Genomic DNA, 16,948 nt, shown 5'->3' on the forward strand with positions numbered 1-16,948 from the left:
TGTTTTTTTTTAACGGGCTTTAACAGCTTATGCAGCAATTCTCTAATGGGGTGCGGATAATTTGCATGGCTTAGTCTGTTATTTCACTCATAACTTGCTTCAGCTGGTAACTGTATTACAAGTGGCTTTTATTCATTAGCAGCTGGATCATTGGACCTCATTAAGCCTCTTAATAAAGAAGAAACAGACATGTATGAGAACAGCATCTAACTGTTGCATAGTTTTTCATGGGTCAGTGGAATGAGAGCAGTTCTTTTATCTCCTTTCATCTTACTGCTTTGGTTGAATAAAAAGCCGGTGTCCTACGTGCTGGCTTGTAGTTTTGGCTAAATTTCCTGATGGTTTCTTATAGACTTTTTTTTGTTTTGACCTTTCATTAGACTCCTTTGGGAAGAATGCGCAAATGTCCATCTCTGGTTTCCCTCTGCCCTCTCAGCAGGGGAAACAGCAGCACAAAATGACCAAACGTGTATTTCCTTTAGCTAATGTACTTCTTGGAAAGATTCATGGGAGAGGAATGTTAGACATAGGTTGGTAGGCACTCAGTGCACTGGCATGCAAATGGTGAGATAAACCACCGTATCTTCAGGGGAAAAAATATTTAAGACTGAGGATAAAATCTGAGGGTAGTTGGTCAAATCAACATGCATAAGTCATTGCTCATCCTTGACAACATAGGTTGGATCAGCACAGAAAGATATCTGACCCCAAAAGTACAGCATTAGGTTGCATACAGATAGAAAACATGTTCCCTTTGAATGCAGCAGCAGGGAATCTTGGGGAAGCTAGGTACCCAGCTTTGAAAGCAAACAGCACAACCTCAAGTAACCAAAAAAACCACTTCCAACAACCAAACAACCCCCTCCCCAAAAAACTTGAAAACCTTACATGATCTTGAGGAATGAGAAGACATCTGTGGTGGAGAAGCTGCATGGGTGGTGCTTTCAAGACTGAACACACAGAAAGGGGGTTAACTTCTCTTCCTGATTAACACTTACTTCCACCTGCTTTAGGAACAGCCCAAAATACTCATCTGAATCACCTACAGGTTCAGGTATCCTATCATGAAATAAAATGCAGTTAAAGTAAAGCTGGGACCCACCTTATAACTCTTGGAATGTTCTTGTTTCTTAGAACTCTATATTGTGAAGTTCAAGACAGGTTTGTGTTCTAGTTTAGAGGCAAACCAAGATGTGCTCTTATTTCAGTTTAAGGACAGAGGTGAATTAACAGTCTCCTCAAGGAGCAAATTGTGCCCTGAAAAAGTCTTCTAAGATTGGTGTTACTCAGTGGGAAGACTCCTGCCTCAGGCTTGCTTGGTGCAGAACTGCTTCAGTTTGAGATATCTTCAGATTTGGGGTTTTGACTTTTTTTTTGTGTTTGGGTTGATGCTTGTGCTGTCCTGTTAGTTTCTGATAATTGTGAGGTATTGTCCAGGCAGGAAAAAAGCCATCTTTACTGTAGTACTGTTCTCACAGTCTGTCAGTTTGCTTGTACGTGTCCTTTCTATAAGGAGATATGTCATAACAATAATTAAATCCCGGAGTAAAAGTGTGGGTTTAATCTTGAAGTCTTTAATCCTGACTAAATAACACTGATTTGGTGTTTTTTTTCCTTCTTCTTTCTTTTCCTGGGACAATAAGGAAGTCAGGTTTTCTCTGATAACAGAAAGATGTCTGCTAAGATGGTATGAAATGAATCAGTCACCAGCTAGTCAAGCAAGTGCAGCTTAATACTTCATAGATAACAGTATGCAAAAGTATGACATACAGTTAATCTGTATTTTGCTTAGCTCTGCTGTGATTTAAAACTTATTTTAGTTTGTATTTGTCACAGACTAAGAGTGTCCAGACTAAGGTACTCTATCTTATCTGACAGATAGCAGTGGCCTAGCTATTCCAGAGCCTGCTTAATTCTTGCTATACCATGGAAAGTCAGTGCTGCCATGAAAATGGGAGCTACCAGCTGGCTGAGCCTTTCTCTTGAACTTGTGAATATATTCTTTCAGGGCAAGCACATATCTGTTGGTCACTTATGAAACTCTGCAGTATTAGGATGTATACCTGCAATGCCGGATCTTCCTTCCATTGACATCTGAGATGTTTTATGCCTTTAATACAGCTGTAAGGCAGGCTGCCAAGTGTAGGAAGGCAGTGCTGTCACTAGAGTATCTTTTACTAATACAGAGGAGAGCAAGACGTATCGGCTTTTAATGGTGCTTGTCAGTCTGCTAAAATGGGCCCGAATTTTCGTATGAGGTACTCCCTTAAAACCCCAGCCCAAACCAAAACCCAACCAAAAACCCCACTCCACAAACCCCCAACAAAACAAAGCATCAAAACCCCTCCATTCACCCATCCTTCTAATTTTTGAAAGTTATTTGTTAAATGCATAAGTCGCCAGGGAATTTAAAGAGCCACAAAGGAGTAAAGGTGTACGGTTTTAGTAAATTGTGATGTCAAATCCTTCTGTTTTCATGTATACAGGACTTGCGAACCTACAGCAAGATTATTCCTTCTTCCCTTCCTACCCCCATTTGCTACAGGTTAAGCAACAGTTCTTTTGCTAGAGCAGCTAAGAGACAAGTTTGATGGTTGTAATTACAGCTGGTAGATTTAGTGAATGCTGATACTGGCCATTCAGTGGGGTTTAGTGATATTGGTGCAGATTGTAAGTGGGCCTTGGAGCAAAAGAAGTGCCATTAAACCAAACTGCTTAGTTTTTTTGCTTGTTCCTACAGCAAAGCTGGTTAGTTATCCTTTCTTCCATCAGAGTTCAGAGGAAATTCTCATATGCTGCCTGTTCTCTTGCTGTTGCTTACTCTTCATTTTGTGGTATTGTGCATTTGAAGCAAGCTTTTGGAGTGAAAAGTGATTTGAAGGAATAAGAGAGTGTATGTTGGGCACTTGTCTTTTGGGCAGCAAAGTTGCTGAATGAATCACTGAGGCATGCTTGGAATACTGAGACCTTTTCTACCTATGTAATTTTGTAATTACATAGGTAATTCCTTAAGGGTACATGGTGCAAGGAGAGACAACTATTTGGCTATTGAAAGTAATATGAAACGTACTGCTGCTAAAAGGACCATGGGACGTCCTTCAAGCCACCGTAAAAAGATGAAATGCATTGTTTCCATAATGACCCGAGTTATTTTGCAGACAGGTCCCTATTTAGTTAGTAATTTCCTGCAATTTTGGGATCCATGTTGGAAATGCAGTCAACTAACTTTTGTACAGGGACCTTCTTTTTGTATATGCATTGTTAACCTGTTGATCTTTATTCAGATAACTGCCTGATTTGATGCAGCAAATTATATCTTTTTTTCTTTAATTAAAGTTAAATGGTTTAAAACTCCAGGTCATGTAACAAGATGGTGAATTTTCGGCCTGTGTTAAGGCTGTGTTTTTTCTTCTTTCAATTTTTGAATGACAATGCATTATTGGCAAAAACTTTAAATATACCTCTATGTTAAAGTAACTTACCTCTTTTGTGTGGTGCCTGGGTAAGCAGTATCACATGTTTCTGTGTTGGTTTTAATTCACAAAAAGAAAAAAAAGTAGTTTTTTTGTGAATTAAATTATTGAGATAATCACTAAGTTCTCAGCAGAAAATAAATGTTGGAAATACACGTCAGTTTAGCAATTCGGGTCTATTTCACACAGGACGTAGCTCCAGAAGTACAGCTTCACACTTTTGTTGCTGTTAAATAAAAGCACCTGCTCTAAAGGTGTATGTGTGTTAACGAAATGCAAGCCACAAATTACATTAACCATTCAGTAGGAAGAAATAACTTCTATATCTTTAAACTGATGTTATAAAAACATAGGCATTTTTTTTGTGTCTCTCGTCATATTTTGAAGAATAGGGAGAATGATGGGGAAAGAAAATCACATTTCTTCTGAATTAAAGTAATCCAGATGCATTCAAGAGAAGTACCTGACCATCATAAACCAATGTTGCAGCTTAAAAGTCGAATTCTTTGTTAAATTAACCAGAGAAATGCTATTTAAAGTGTTTATTAGTGTGAGTGTTTGTAAGTGCCTAATAAGGTGGTGCATTTCTGGCTGCATTTAAGTATAATTGCAGCCCATCTCAATGAAAGAAATTCCTGTTTGGCAGCTGCATCCTCAAGTAATGATACAATTTAGTCTAAACTATTCTGAACTTCCGTTTTCTTCAAACAAAGGGGTCTGGTGCAAAATAAAAGTAAAGTGTAACTAAATGTTCTTGAACTATTGTCTACCTTGATTTACACAGGAAGATCTGGTTTTGTAAATTTGGCTAAACTCCTAGTTTCCTTGTTAACTCTTCATAAAACTTTATAGAGTATGGTTTTCTATATTGTCTGTATATTAAAGAAACTGCTTAAAAAGCAAATGCACTGAACTTGCTTTCCTAAAGACTGAAACTTAGTAAATCATTATTTTATTCTCTGATAGTTAATTTTGTTATTTCTTTCAGTCCACTCATAAGACATATGCTTGCATTGTGGATGGGGTAGGCAAACTCCATCAGATTCAATGTCACGATATTATGCAGAGCAGAGAGAAGGGGAAGAGAAAGGGGTATTAAAACCTTATGTTAGGTCTGAAAGGTAATAAACCTGTGCCTGAATTTATGCCTTTTTAAAAATACTAGCAACTAAAGAAGGGTATTTGTGCTTCTCCGCAACTTGATCTGCTTTCTGCAGATTAAGGTGACTTTCTGTTTTATTATAGAATAGATAAAAATTCATGTCAAGTTAAATTTAGGATGTCATATATATTGAAGTGAGATAATTAACTGTCCAGAGAAATGGAGCAGAGTGGAGAACTGAATGAAGGTGGGGGCTTAGTTTTTGCAGCTGTCTTGTTGCCCTAGTGGACAGGGAGTCTAAAATAGGGATGTGCTTCTTTGGGGAGTTGAATTTTCTGTCAGATGTATTTTTACTTGGTAAATGCAGCCACTGAGGTTTGTGTGCTTTGAGGTTGCAACTCATCAGTGTAAAAAAGAAACAAATGGAAAACCAAAATACCCCTCTCAAAGCCTGGAGGAAACTGCTTATCACAGTTCACTTTTTTTAGGGGGAATTTAGCATACAGCCATATGTTAAAACTACTGCATGGGGGAGCTAGGTTAGTCAAACCTTCAAAATTACCAAAATGTTAGCTAGATTGCTTGCAAAATTGCTTTGTGCTACACTGAAGAATTGTACAGAAATGATCCTGTTCTTGTGAGACCCCACCTGCAGTACTGCATTCAGCTCTGGCATCCCGACACAAGACGGACACGGGCCTGTTGGAGTGAGTCCAGAGGGGCTCACAAAGGTGCTCAGAGGGCTGGAGCACTTCTCCTGTGAAGACAGGCTGAGAGAGCTGAGCTTGTTCAGTGTGGAGAAGGATCAGGGGAGACCTCAGAGCAGCCTTTCAATACCTTAAGGGGGCCTACAGGGGATCTGGAAAGGGACCTTTTACAATGGCATGTAGTGACAGGACAAGGGAGAATGGCTTTAATCTCAAAGAGCAGAGATTTTGATGAGACATTAGGAAAACATTGTTCACTCTAAGGATGTTGAGACACTGGCACAGGTTGTCCAGAGAAGCTGTGGCTGCCATGGGGTTCAGAGCAACCTGGTCTAGTGGAAGATGTGTCCCTCTAGTTGCAGGGGGGTTGAAATTGGATGATCTTTTGAGGTCCCTTCCAACCCAAACCATTCCATGATTCTATAAAAAATTGCTGCCTCTTATTTTGCCAGTGTGTGTGTGCTGAACAGTGTCTGTAAATAATGCTATAGTACGAGAGTAGACTGGATTGTGGAAGCAAACTTGAAGCATGACTTGAGTTTATAAAGACAGGAGTGGAAGGTTCTAACCACCAAGCACTGTGTAGTTTTGAATCAAAATGTGTGAAGATTTTGTTGCGTTGCCTTCTCAGGGTTTGGGTTTTGGTTTTTTAAGAGGGTGATTAGTGATGGACAGTTACAATGCTATAGGGTTCTGAGGAGGGAGGAGTGAGCTGGTAACAGTGAGCATTAATAATGTGCAAGGCAGGAGTGAAGTAACTGGCTCTAGCAAGGAGAAAGGCTGAGGGAGACTGGTAGTTTACTTGAGAGTTAAGTGTTTAAAAGTTGAAGGTATAAGGGGGGGGGTATTTTTGAATTAGTACATTTGTACAGTATATAAGAATTTTACTGTGAAGATAATTTTTTGCTAAACTTTTAATATGAATTTAGCACTAAGATTAAAAAGAGCATCTCCACCCTACTCCCAAAAAAGAGCAACATACCTGTTTGGTGCATTGATCCTCAAGAATGTGCTTGGTTAGTGGCTGGTTGTTGATATTACCTGGATAAGTGATATTAATGGTAAAAAAGTAATGCTTAGGGTTTTATACTGCTAAAGAGGCCACATGTCAGTAAGTGGCTAATTTTTACAATAAAAATATTTTGAAATATTGAAGCCTTGATTTTCTAAATGCTGTGAAAGACTATTGACTGTTTTATATGGTCATTTCAGAAATGCATCTTCTCTTTTGCATTTGACTCATAACCTTAAGGCATTAAAATGGATCCACCTTTTTTTTTTTTTTTTTTTTCCGGAGGAATACAACATGCTTAGGGGCTGGCCTTTGTCTGTCATGCATTCCCAACCATGACAGATTTAGCAAGCTGCAGCTGAGAAGTTAGACTAGTTTGTACTTTCTGCTGCTAGGGAAAAGGCTATTGTTTTCACTGGAGCACTGGGATGTTCATTACTTTGATTCCAAAAAGCATACGGGTTTGCTGCTGCTTGTATTTTCAGTCAAAGAATGCAGGCAAGAACAAACAGAAATCCTAAGAAAGAGCGTGTTGTAGATTCTCTGCAGTGCAAAGATGCAGGTCCTTCTGAAGTGGAAGCGGAGAGTCCGGTGGTAGTGCTGGTAAGAACTGTTTAAACAAGGTGCCTCTTCTCTTTAGTAATTCCAGTTCTGTCTGCCAGTGGAAAACGGCTTTATTTGACACTAGTGAGAAGTTCCAGCGCTTGTGAAGAAGGCGTGTTTAAGATTTAGGTTTGATTCTTTGTGTGTTGTCTGCCTTTTTAATTAAGTTTTGCTGTTCTGTTTTACCAAATCCTTGGTTCTCTCTGGGAGTGACTTTGGAATTTGGTTTTCATACTAGCTGCTTTTCAGTGTCTGTTCTATGTAGCATAGTTGTACAGCTCTTTGAAGCTAGCATGAAAACTATTTGTGCTGTAAAATACATTCTAGCACCTCTATTTTTTTTAACTGCCAGCATATCTTTCAATTAAAATATATTTGAACTCTCCAAAGACTGTGTGTGTAACAGTTAAATTTGACTTAAATGTTCTAAGAACTGTCTAAATAATTCAGGTGTACTGTTAAAGGATCTATTTTTCAATGCCTTCAATGCACATTATTTAGGTATTTAAAGTAGCTTCCAGTGAGGGAAAAGGGAATTATTTCTGTATGTGGGGGAAGTAATCAAATAAGAACTTTTGGGGGGGTTGTTTTTGTTATTGCTACACACTTAGTTCTGTTGGAATTCTAATAGAACAGCGAGAGAACATAATAAGCAAGCTGTAATGAATGCACCAACTCTCTCAAGCTAGGACAATAAACTCTTTTCAAATAACAGAGGAGGATTGTTAAACTAATAACTTTTATATCAGTAGAAGGAAGTACTTTGATAGTTCTTACTAGAACTCCAATTTTACTTAGTAATATCTCATACTTAATTGCTTCATTAGAAGGATGACTGTCTCCTCTTTATTCCTCTGTCTGTGGTTTAAGCTAGTGGGAGCTGGGATCCTCAAATTATGCTTCCCCCCTTTTATTACAGCTTCATCTTATGCATTTAAGAATCAAATTAAACCATTTTGTCTATCTATATTGAGTAATACACATCTGTAACTTTATGGGAATTGTTACTGATTATAACTGAAAGTTTACATTTGCGTTAGTAAAACAGATTTTCTTTTCCTTTACTCTGTTTTCTTTAGTTCTGTTCTATTCAGAGCAGTTGTTAGTAAAATGTGGTTTTGTTCTTTTTTTTTTTTTTTTTCATGGGTGTGTTCTGATTTCTGGTCCAGATTTTCATCAGTACAATATGAGCTAATCTTATGTGTGCTTTCCTGCCTTTGGAATGTTTAACTTTATTTAGAACTGTTTCTATTCCCCCATGAATACTCGGAGAGGATATTAGTGTTTCTGCAGATACTTGGAGTACTGTGGTTGATCAGCAAGCAATGTACTTAAAAACAAACCCAGCTGTAAAACATTACTGTGTTTAACTATAACCATTTATAAAGTACATCCTTATAATTTTCCAGGTGCTACTTCATTTCATGTTCACAGATTAATATACCCCCAGTATCTGCCCTCCCTTTTTTTCATTTTCAGATGAAGAGGGTGTGTGAAAAGGTCAATATTTGAAGGGAAGAACATTTAGGTTCTACATAGGTCACATAAAAAAAAAGTCTTCAGTGTCATTTCAGTTGCTATTTTGGTCTTAATCTGTTACATATATAGACAAGTGTATATATGGCATATAATTATAGACTGTATAATATCCCTTATTGCTTCTGCTTTTGTCTGGTTTATTGAGAAAAAATAGATGAAGGACACTTTCCGTCAAGTGTACTGCCAGGTGCAAAGGAAAAAGTAGGGTGCTATGTTCCGTTTAACACTGACATTTGGGTCCATTTTGATTTCATTCGGTGGTGACGTTGCAGTAGATTTGTAATGCCGCAGTGAAACTAGATACTTTCTCGTTGGTATAGGGTGTGCTGAGGTAATAAGACTGATAGTGTTGCTAGTTGGTGTAACAAGTGTAAACAGCAGAACTTCTTGAAACCTTATAATTGTATTGGATAGCAATCCTCAAAAACTTACTCTAGTAATACTTTTCATCAGCTGTTGCCCAAAACATTTGTTTGCGGGTGGATGTATCCCTTTCGTAAGGGTGTGATTTCCCTAGCACTCAAGACTTCTGAGTTTTCTTTATGGAGATGAGAAAGAATCAGCTGTCAGGACTTGAAGGAAGCAACAGGTTTTTGTGATATTCATTTAGTTCTTTTAAATGTAGTTCACAGTCTACTTAGAGTGTTGAGGGAACTGAGTATTTGTAACTGTAAGCACCCCATGTGATATTAGAACAATGTCGTTTCATGGAGCACTGTGCCTGAGTTAACTTTTCCTGGAGAGGTGATTAGGTTCACAAGAGGAGTCATCTGCTGTTTTCAGTGCCAGTTTGTATTACGTGTGCTCTCTTGTCTTCCTGCGATTTGAATTAGATGTGTCATAACTTTGCTTTTGAGGTTAACAAGAAAGGAGAGCCCATGGAAAAAGCATTTAGATTTTCTACATGATGCCTCAAAACCTTACTTGGGATGAAATGCTGTTGTGCTAGCTGTTGTAGAAGTTACCAAATCAGTATGCATGGTGTCTAGTTGCGTTTTGATGGTCAGAAGCAGTACCTGCTTAGCAAATCAGATGTTTCTGGGAAGCTGGAACTTCTGGAGGCCATCTCTCTGCTTGGACACACACTGGCAGTGTAAAATGTAAGACAGCTGAGCTGCTCCTCTCTCCAGCAGCACATTGCTCAAGTCTGATTCTAGTACTAGAAGCTTTTGTGCTGGTAAGAGGACTTTATAGGACACAGCATGCTACTTTGGTAAAACAAATCACAGAGGAGGCTTGAAATTAAATAAGTGCGACTGCATCCATATTAACAACCTGAGGTAGGTACTAGCAATACAGGTCTTATCAAAATGTTTACGCTTTGAAGAGTGTTCTTGTGTTTAAATGGACCTTCACCATCAACAAAATACTTCTTATAAAGAAAAGCATAATGCTTTGTAATTTAGACTGCATTCACTGGGTTTTGGAAACCTCCATTCTCTTCTGTCACAGCCCCTGAAGGCCTGGGTGAACAATAGAACAACAGTTTTCAGGCTTTCAGGTTAAACTGGAGGGGAAAAAAAAGTTAATTACTGTTTTCTAAAAAAAACCAATGAAACAGTGTGCAAAAAAGCCTGTGTAACTGTCTGCTCCTGGTACGGGTTTGCTCTGTGTCTGTTGCCCCAATAGGGACTTCTGACCTATTTCTGTAAGCATGAGAACAGGTGACTTAATGCATTTCATTCTTTCACATTCTAGTGACTTTAAAGTTTTGGGGTTGTCAGTGAAAGCATATTGTTGCTAAATGTATGCATAATGGTAGGGTTTTTTACATAAGCCTATAGCAGCTTATTTGCTCCCACTGCCCCACAGTTTGCATCACAAAGTTAACCATACCTAAGAAAGGGAATAATGAGTATTGTAATATTGAAGAACAAACTATAGGATAGGTATAATATTTTGAATGGATTTTTAAGTTGATTAAAAAAAATAACCCAACCTGGGCAGTTTATTTTGAGTTTATTGTGATTGTCAGATAATAAGATAAAAGGAGTTGTTACCCATGTTTAGATTAAATAGTCATATTATTTGTCTAAAGTGGGTTGTCTCATGCCAGTGTTGAGAAATGGGTAATACCATATATTCATCAATTTATATTCTCTCTTGCCTGCTAGTGCTTGTAGCTCCATTCTTCTCTTTATGGGCACTTGTTAATTTGCAGGTGCACGCACCTTTTCATAAGGTAAATGATGTTCTGTAACACAAGGCTAACAATACCCACTGTGCTTAACCTGACCATCCTTTGTTTTGTGAGTAGGTAACAGGAAGATAACGTTTATCTTAATTTAAACATACAAGAAAAAATTGACTGTATTATCTTTTTCTGTAATATATAATGTAGACAGTCATTAAACTCCTGACTGAAAATTCCTTTTATCTGATGGCTTTTGACACTGCTTGTCCAAATATATAAACTCTGTTCTGGCAGATTAAAATGGTTAGCGTGTGGGTGTCATGATTGCTGTTTTGAAATGCTTCTTACTTCCGCAAGTTTCCATATCTGTAACACACCAGCAAAACCGAAGTGATGCAGCAGGTACTTTAATGTTTTATCTTCCTATAAATAAGGCACTGGCCAGCTCGAGTGCTAGACCCCATGAAGCCCTATGCTCTTAGCTTTTTCTTAGATACGGAAATAAAAATGTTGTTCTTTGCACGTTAATAGGAAAACTTGAGCCTTGTTTTAAAGACAGACTTTTAGTGCCTCTACACTTGATTTTGCAGTTTTGACTGGGCTGAGTTTTATCTGTATCAGCTAGTCCATAAATCATATTCAATAACACCGTGCCTACCCAGCGTCTTCTCTTTTATATTGCATTAAATAATAGACCGGAAAAATCTTTTTTTTTCTGAAGAAGAGCTTGAGAGAAATTTGCTTCCTTGTGCTCTTGTGGGTTTGGCCAACTGCCAGTATCAGTGTGCTGTTTATTGTTTTCTTTTTTCATATCTGATTCGAACTGATAAAACATCCTGTTCCCTTTGAATCTGACATAATGACTTAAGAAAGAAATGACTAACGCTTTGGAGAAACCTGAGGAGACAAATTCTTCATGAATTTTTACAGAAATTGTATTTCTGCAAATCAGATACTTTACTGATTAAATAGGAAATGGTGTCGTTTTCTGGTACCACTAGCTACCTCTGTGTTCTGTTGACCTAGAGGAAAGGTGTATGTAAAGGACTTCAGTCCCAGAGAGCTTTCGATTCTTTAAAAGCTTCAAACAAAGGAGGATTCTGTTTTAATCTGTGTTTGCAGCATGTAAGCAAAATGTAAGCAAAGCACATTTCTGTTAAGATTCTTTTACTAATTTTATGTTTGCGACTTTAGGATAGAGTTACAGTTTTGTGACTCTAGGGTAGAGTGAACTAAATGGTCCACCCACTTCAGCTACAGATGACTGCATGAATATAAACTTAAGCCTTTTTTGATGGACATTGGTGTAAGTTTTTGGCTTTGTGATAAGGAATGTTCATGAACAAGAGTAGATGTAGCAGCAGCTGTGGTTCAGCTGCTAAGTTCTCAAAATGTGCTGGCGTACAATATACAGTGACCTGAAGAGCCATTCTCCATCTCCTCTGAGGAGAAAGATGACAAGCTCAGCATAAGCATTTTTCACTGTAGCTCCTAGCTCTATTGGTCTGTGCTGAGCCTGTCCAGTGTGATTGTAAATAGTATGCATTTTTGTTGACAAAGCTACATTTCAGTCATCATTTTTTTGTAGATTTGTTTTCAAGATTTTGCTCTTTTGGCCTTTTCAGCTGTTATGCTCTGTTATGTTCTTGCATCTTTCTTAACAGTAAAATTGGTGTGTAATAGATATGAAGGAATCTCAAGTAACTTTTTAATAGCCTGTGAACGAAGCTTGAGAACTTTGGTAATTTTCTCTAACTAAAGCTTTCTCATTCCTTGAAAAAACAGGTATGTTTGATTGACTTCTGGATTAAGAAAATGTTTCCTGTAATGTTTCTCATTAACACTATTAATATACTAATGATTGATAGCAGTTACTGCTAGATATAAAGGTATTTCTTCTGTGTAGTACAGCTGGAACATGAAAGGTTATTAACGTAAATTGTGCAAAGATACATATAAATCAGATATTCTCTGATTACCTGTAATGATGGCCTAATTTGGCCTTGATGCTGCTATTATGTTTAATCTATCTCTCTTGGAAATCAGCATCACTGATCTTAAGAAAATATCAATTGAAAAGTCTCTTGTAATTGCCATGTGTGAAAACAGGAGAAGGTAATTTCATGTCTGATTCTGTGATGCTCAATTTTAGCTGCAGGAAGTACAAGCTAGATCATAACTTCAGTTCTGCATTAGTTTGCGCTCTCGAGGCAATGCTGTCTGATTGAGAGCTCTCTCTAGATGTGCTTTGCCAGCTGATGACTTCACAGAATGCTTGGCAGGGTGAAGGTTTTTCTCTGCCTGATTGTATACAGCCAGCTGTAATGCCTTGACAGTAGTATAGGCGTTAATGTTGAATCAGTGCATAATAACTGAAGAAAACTACTTGAACAATTAAGAGGAAGCAGATGGCCTGTGGGAATTTTTATCAAACAGAGAGGAGGAATGTCAATTAGCCTATTAAAACAAAGCTCAGTCTTAGCTTTGAGCTAAGATTGTTTCAGTCACTGCTTTAATCCCAGATCAGAGCTTTCCGGGCAGTATCAAGCAAAGGTAACCACCAGTGTAAGAGACTACTCATTTCTTTCTATTTTTTTTTTTTTTTTGGCAGTGAGAATACATATGTGATTATTCTGATATGCTCTGACTTAGTATGTTTTGTAAAGCAGTCGTGTCTCTTCCTTCTGAACCAACTAGCATGCTTGTCTCTGTAATTATCAGTTGAACTTATCCAAATGCCTTAGTGTGACATAAAGGCTACATTTTGAGTACTGTATTCTGTCAAGTTTTTAAGAGCAATTTCTGAAAATGAGTCAACAATTGGAACTTTTCCTCAATATATGAGACTTTTTTTTTTATTTTTCCCCTAGGCAAAACCAAAGCTCATAGAACCAATAGACTATGAAAATGTCATCGTGCAGAGGAAAACACAGATTTTGAATGATGCTTTACGTGAGATGCTACTGTTCCCTTATGATGACTTTCAGGTAATTCAATCCCCTCCCCTCTCCCCCCAGCACCCCCCCCCCCCCCTTTTTTGTGTGTGTGTGGTTTTTTTTTGTTTGTTTTTGTTGTAAAAGATTTTTAGCAGTAGTAATCATAAGATGATAACTTCCCATTTCTTTGTTTCTCAACTGTCTTTAACTACAAACCACCACCCCCCTACTCTTTGCCATGAGTCCCTTTACACTGCTCAGTTTATTCTGCTGGGTTACATAAAAAGAAATAGGACAATTTCTTCATTTGTCCAGATTATGAGGTCTGTCTCTGCAACTCAGCAATCTTACTTTATTTTGAAGTAGGTGATCAGTCATTTTTAGACATTCCCACCACTTCCTGACCTAGGAAATAGTGCTGTTTGCTCAAACAAAAAAAAAAAGAATCTGCTTTTTGTCATGCATTAATTTCTAAATTGATTTTCTCCCCATTATTAACAGTGAAGGGTATGAACCTTTTCAAATCAAAGCTGTTACTCTCAGCCACATGTTATCAGCCAAAATTGGGTTTTGGCAAAATACCCATTGTGTAACAGGGTTTTGACTTGATAAAGCCTGACTTAAGCAAAATTTGTTATCATCTTGATGTATTTCTGTAAAATATACGTGTTTATCTAAATAAAGAGTTTATTTAAGTACAGGTGGTTTGACTCTTGTCGTAGATCCAGTTAGAATAATGACCAAACATCTTACAGACTGGAGTTGCTGTAAATAGTGAGGAAAGTCTCTCGCACACATGCCCATACCTGCAGTCAAAGTATCTATCTATATTTGAAAAGTATGCAGATGTCTGAACTGCCTATAAATTACCTACTTCTGTGTCATAGTTGAATACCTTAGAATTATTCTTTAGAAACCTACCTGAAAACTGATTATTTAGCCAAATAGTTGAAGCTAAATTTATGTTTATAATGGGAAAAGTTGGTGATAGTTGGTGTATTTCTACAGAAGGACATATAAAGTCCCATAAAAGGCATATGTTGAGTTTTTCATTAATTCTGTTTGTTCTATTAAAGTATTTACCTGAGTGCACCTGGACTCTGTTTTTAATATAGACTGTGTGGTTCATTTTCACTTATTCTTACAGGAGGAACTACTATTAGCCTTCCCACTCTGAGCTAGAATTTTTGGTTTTGCAAGCTGCAGGTATTTAGAGAGTAGTTTAGGCTTCATGTGTTCTCAGCCACATGTGAAAGCTTGAAGGACTGCAAGTAAGACTTCTTATGAAAGGAAGTTGTACTGCCTGTGAACATTATGTAATTATATTAGTGTTCAAATACTAGATCACTCATGATGATACCCTACACAAGGTGTTGGCTTGTGACTGAAGAGCTATCCCACCCAGATCCCCTTCTACAGTGTCACTCTTCTGTATCACAGATCAAGAGGTATCAAGGATACTTCTGCCAAGTATACTTCTCACCTAATTGACTAGTTCACTTGGGGTCGTTTTGGTGAATAGCTCCGAGTTATCAATGGGGAAGAAACAATGGAGAAGAAGCAAACCTATCAAGAATATCCTCAGGCATTTTGTTTGAGCAGTCTGGGGGATGCCTCTTCTGCAACTCTTAAGCTTATGCCTATATGAACGAAGCTAGTCCATAGTTATCAGTCTGCTCCTTTAAAGGGAATGACTGAATTATGTTTATAAACTGTAATGCCTTTTGTCACCCTTTGTTTGGATTCCATGGTCAGATTTACATAGCAGCTGTCTTTAAAGTGCGTATTACATCAGAGGATTTCCTTCAGGTAGCCATAATTTTGGAATAGTCAGATTTCCTGTTTCTTTATCCCTTTTCACTATAAGACCTGAACGCACTTTCTGGTTTTCCATCTTGGAGTCAGCTGGCATTGGCTCTACTGGACACAGGGGAAGCTTCTAGCAGCTCCTCTCAGAAACCATCGCTTTAGTTCCTTTCCCTACCAAAAACTTGCCACGTAAACCCAATACAATCTTGATAGAACTAAAGGTTGGTTTCGTTGATTCATGTTTGCAGCACTGAGTTCTGTATAAACTGTGACCTGGAAAAAGGCCCACAATAGCCACACATGTATACATTTCTTTTAAATGCTTAAGTACACATTGTGCTAAGACATCCCACTACAAAATATGTGGTTGTCTCTAGGCAGTTCTTTAGTGTCACCTACAAGCATGTTTGCCTTAACGAGAACCCTGCCCATCTTGCTATTACTTTGTCCTAAAGCATGAGGAAGGGGGAGTAACATGACTCAGAAAATCGCATGCCAGATTTTAACATTGGTGAAATACGTTATTTTTTAACATCAGAAGCAGAGCCATTTGCTAAAACTATCAAGAATATGAAAACACCTTCTAACATGAGATAAGTAAAATGGGAAATCTAATTTCAAACAAGTTACGCATTCCCAGATCCTAAGTAATGCTAGGTCTCACTAGCAACCACAGCCTTGTGACAGAAAGACTGGAAATCTTAAACTGCATCCATTACAGTCTGCACTGGTTGTGGACAGATTCACTTTCCTTATTCCATCAGGTTTTGATTAGCAACTACTCCTTGGCTGTGAGATGTGGTGAAATGTCCTTTCTGCTGTGACTTTCTTTGAAGTTTCAGCACTTAGAGATACAATCCTAAATACCTGGTATTTGCTCAGGAAGTAGTATAAATAAAAGAGTCTGCAAACTGTGTGCCTTAGTAGTGCATGTGAATCCTGGCTAGTGTTTAAAGCAGTCTTTCATAGATTGACAGCACAGTAATTTAAAGTTTGGGGGGTTTTGTATTTAATCTTCTTTGAGAGCATGAGACAGTTTGTAGTTCCCGATGCTTCCATAAATCACATGGTAGCTCAAACCCAGAGAGTTGAAACAGTTCAACCAGTGTAGTTGTGAAGAAAGTTTGTAGAGAAGACAGTCCTTCCTGATTTTTCTCTTGGCGTATGATGTACAAATTTAAAGGAGTCTAAGGCTTAATTCAACACTGGTCTGAGAAGCAGAATTTCATGGTCACAGAGAGATTTCCTGCTCTGTGGTAGCCTTTTGATGCCTCTCTGAACTCTGGCATAAGATAGGAATAAGTTCTGACTTGATGGGCTGAAGTGTATGCTTCAGTTGTCTAGGCCTTCTTCATAAATCATCAGTTTAATAGTGCAAGTCCTGTATTTTTCTTGCTGGCTGAGATCTGCAGTTGAATTATTCTTATTATGGTGTGGGTTTATTACTTTTCTTGAGTAATAGCTTTTGTATGTAGTAATAACACTACCTTAATGCATGTCTTCAAAATATTTGAGTTATGTTGTCAGGGTGGAATTATTTTACCAGTATTTTCTTGCCCATGTTAATAAAATAGAGGAAAACACTTTTCTATGGCATCTCTTTCTTACTGATTCCTATCTTGCCCTTGTTGTG

General features: G+C 37.8%; 1 protein-coding gene across 20 annotated transcripts in view; it reads left to right on the plus strand.

Annotated features, from left to right (window-relative positions):
- The window catches only part of DOCK9 (dedicator of cytokinesis 9), a 114,182-nt gene that overhangs the window by 22,733 nt on the left and 74,501 nt on the right, over positions 1 to 16,948 (plus strand). For 14 of the 20 annotated variants that reach the window (XM_061476273.1, XM_061476280.1, XM_061476284.1 and 11 more), the window contains exon 2: positions 13,441 to 13,557. In XM_061476273.1, coding sequence (XP_061332257.1) covers positions 13,441 to 13,557 — 117 coding nt within the window. Of the gene's footprint in view, positions 1 to 6,627; positions 6,898 to 13,440; positions 13,558 to 16,948 lie in introns of those variants that run through there. The other 6 variants (XM_061476275.1, XM_061476289.1, XM_061476291.1 and 3 more) reach the window with 2 other exon arrangements.

The sequence above is a fragment of the Pezoporus flaviventris genome, unplaced genomic scaffold, assembly GCF_033815535.1.
Source record: "Pezoporus flaviventris isolate CSIRO_AGI_PZ_B2104156 unplaced genomic scaffold, CSIRO_AGI_Pfla_v1 ptg000095l, whole genome shotgun sequence".
Lineage (NCBI taxonomy): Eukaryota > Metazoa > Chordata > Aves > Psittaciformes > Psittacidae > Pezoporus > Pezoporus flaviventris.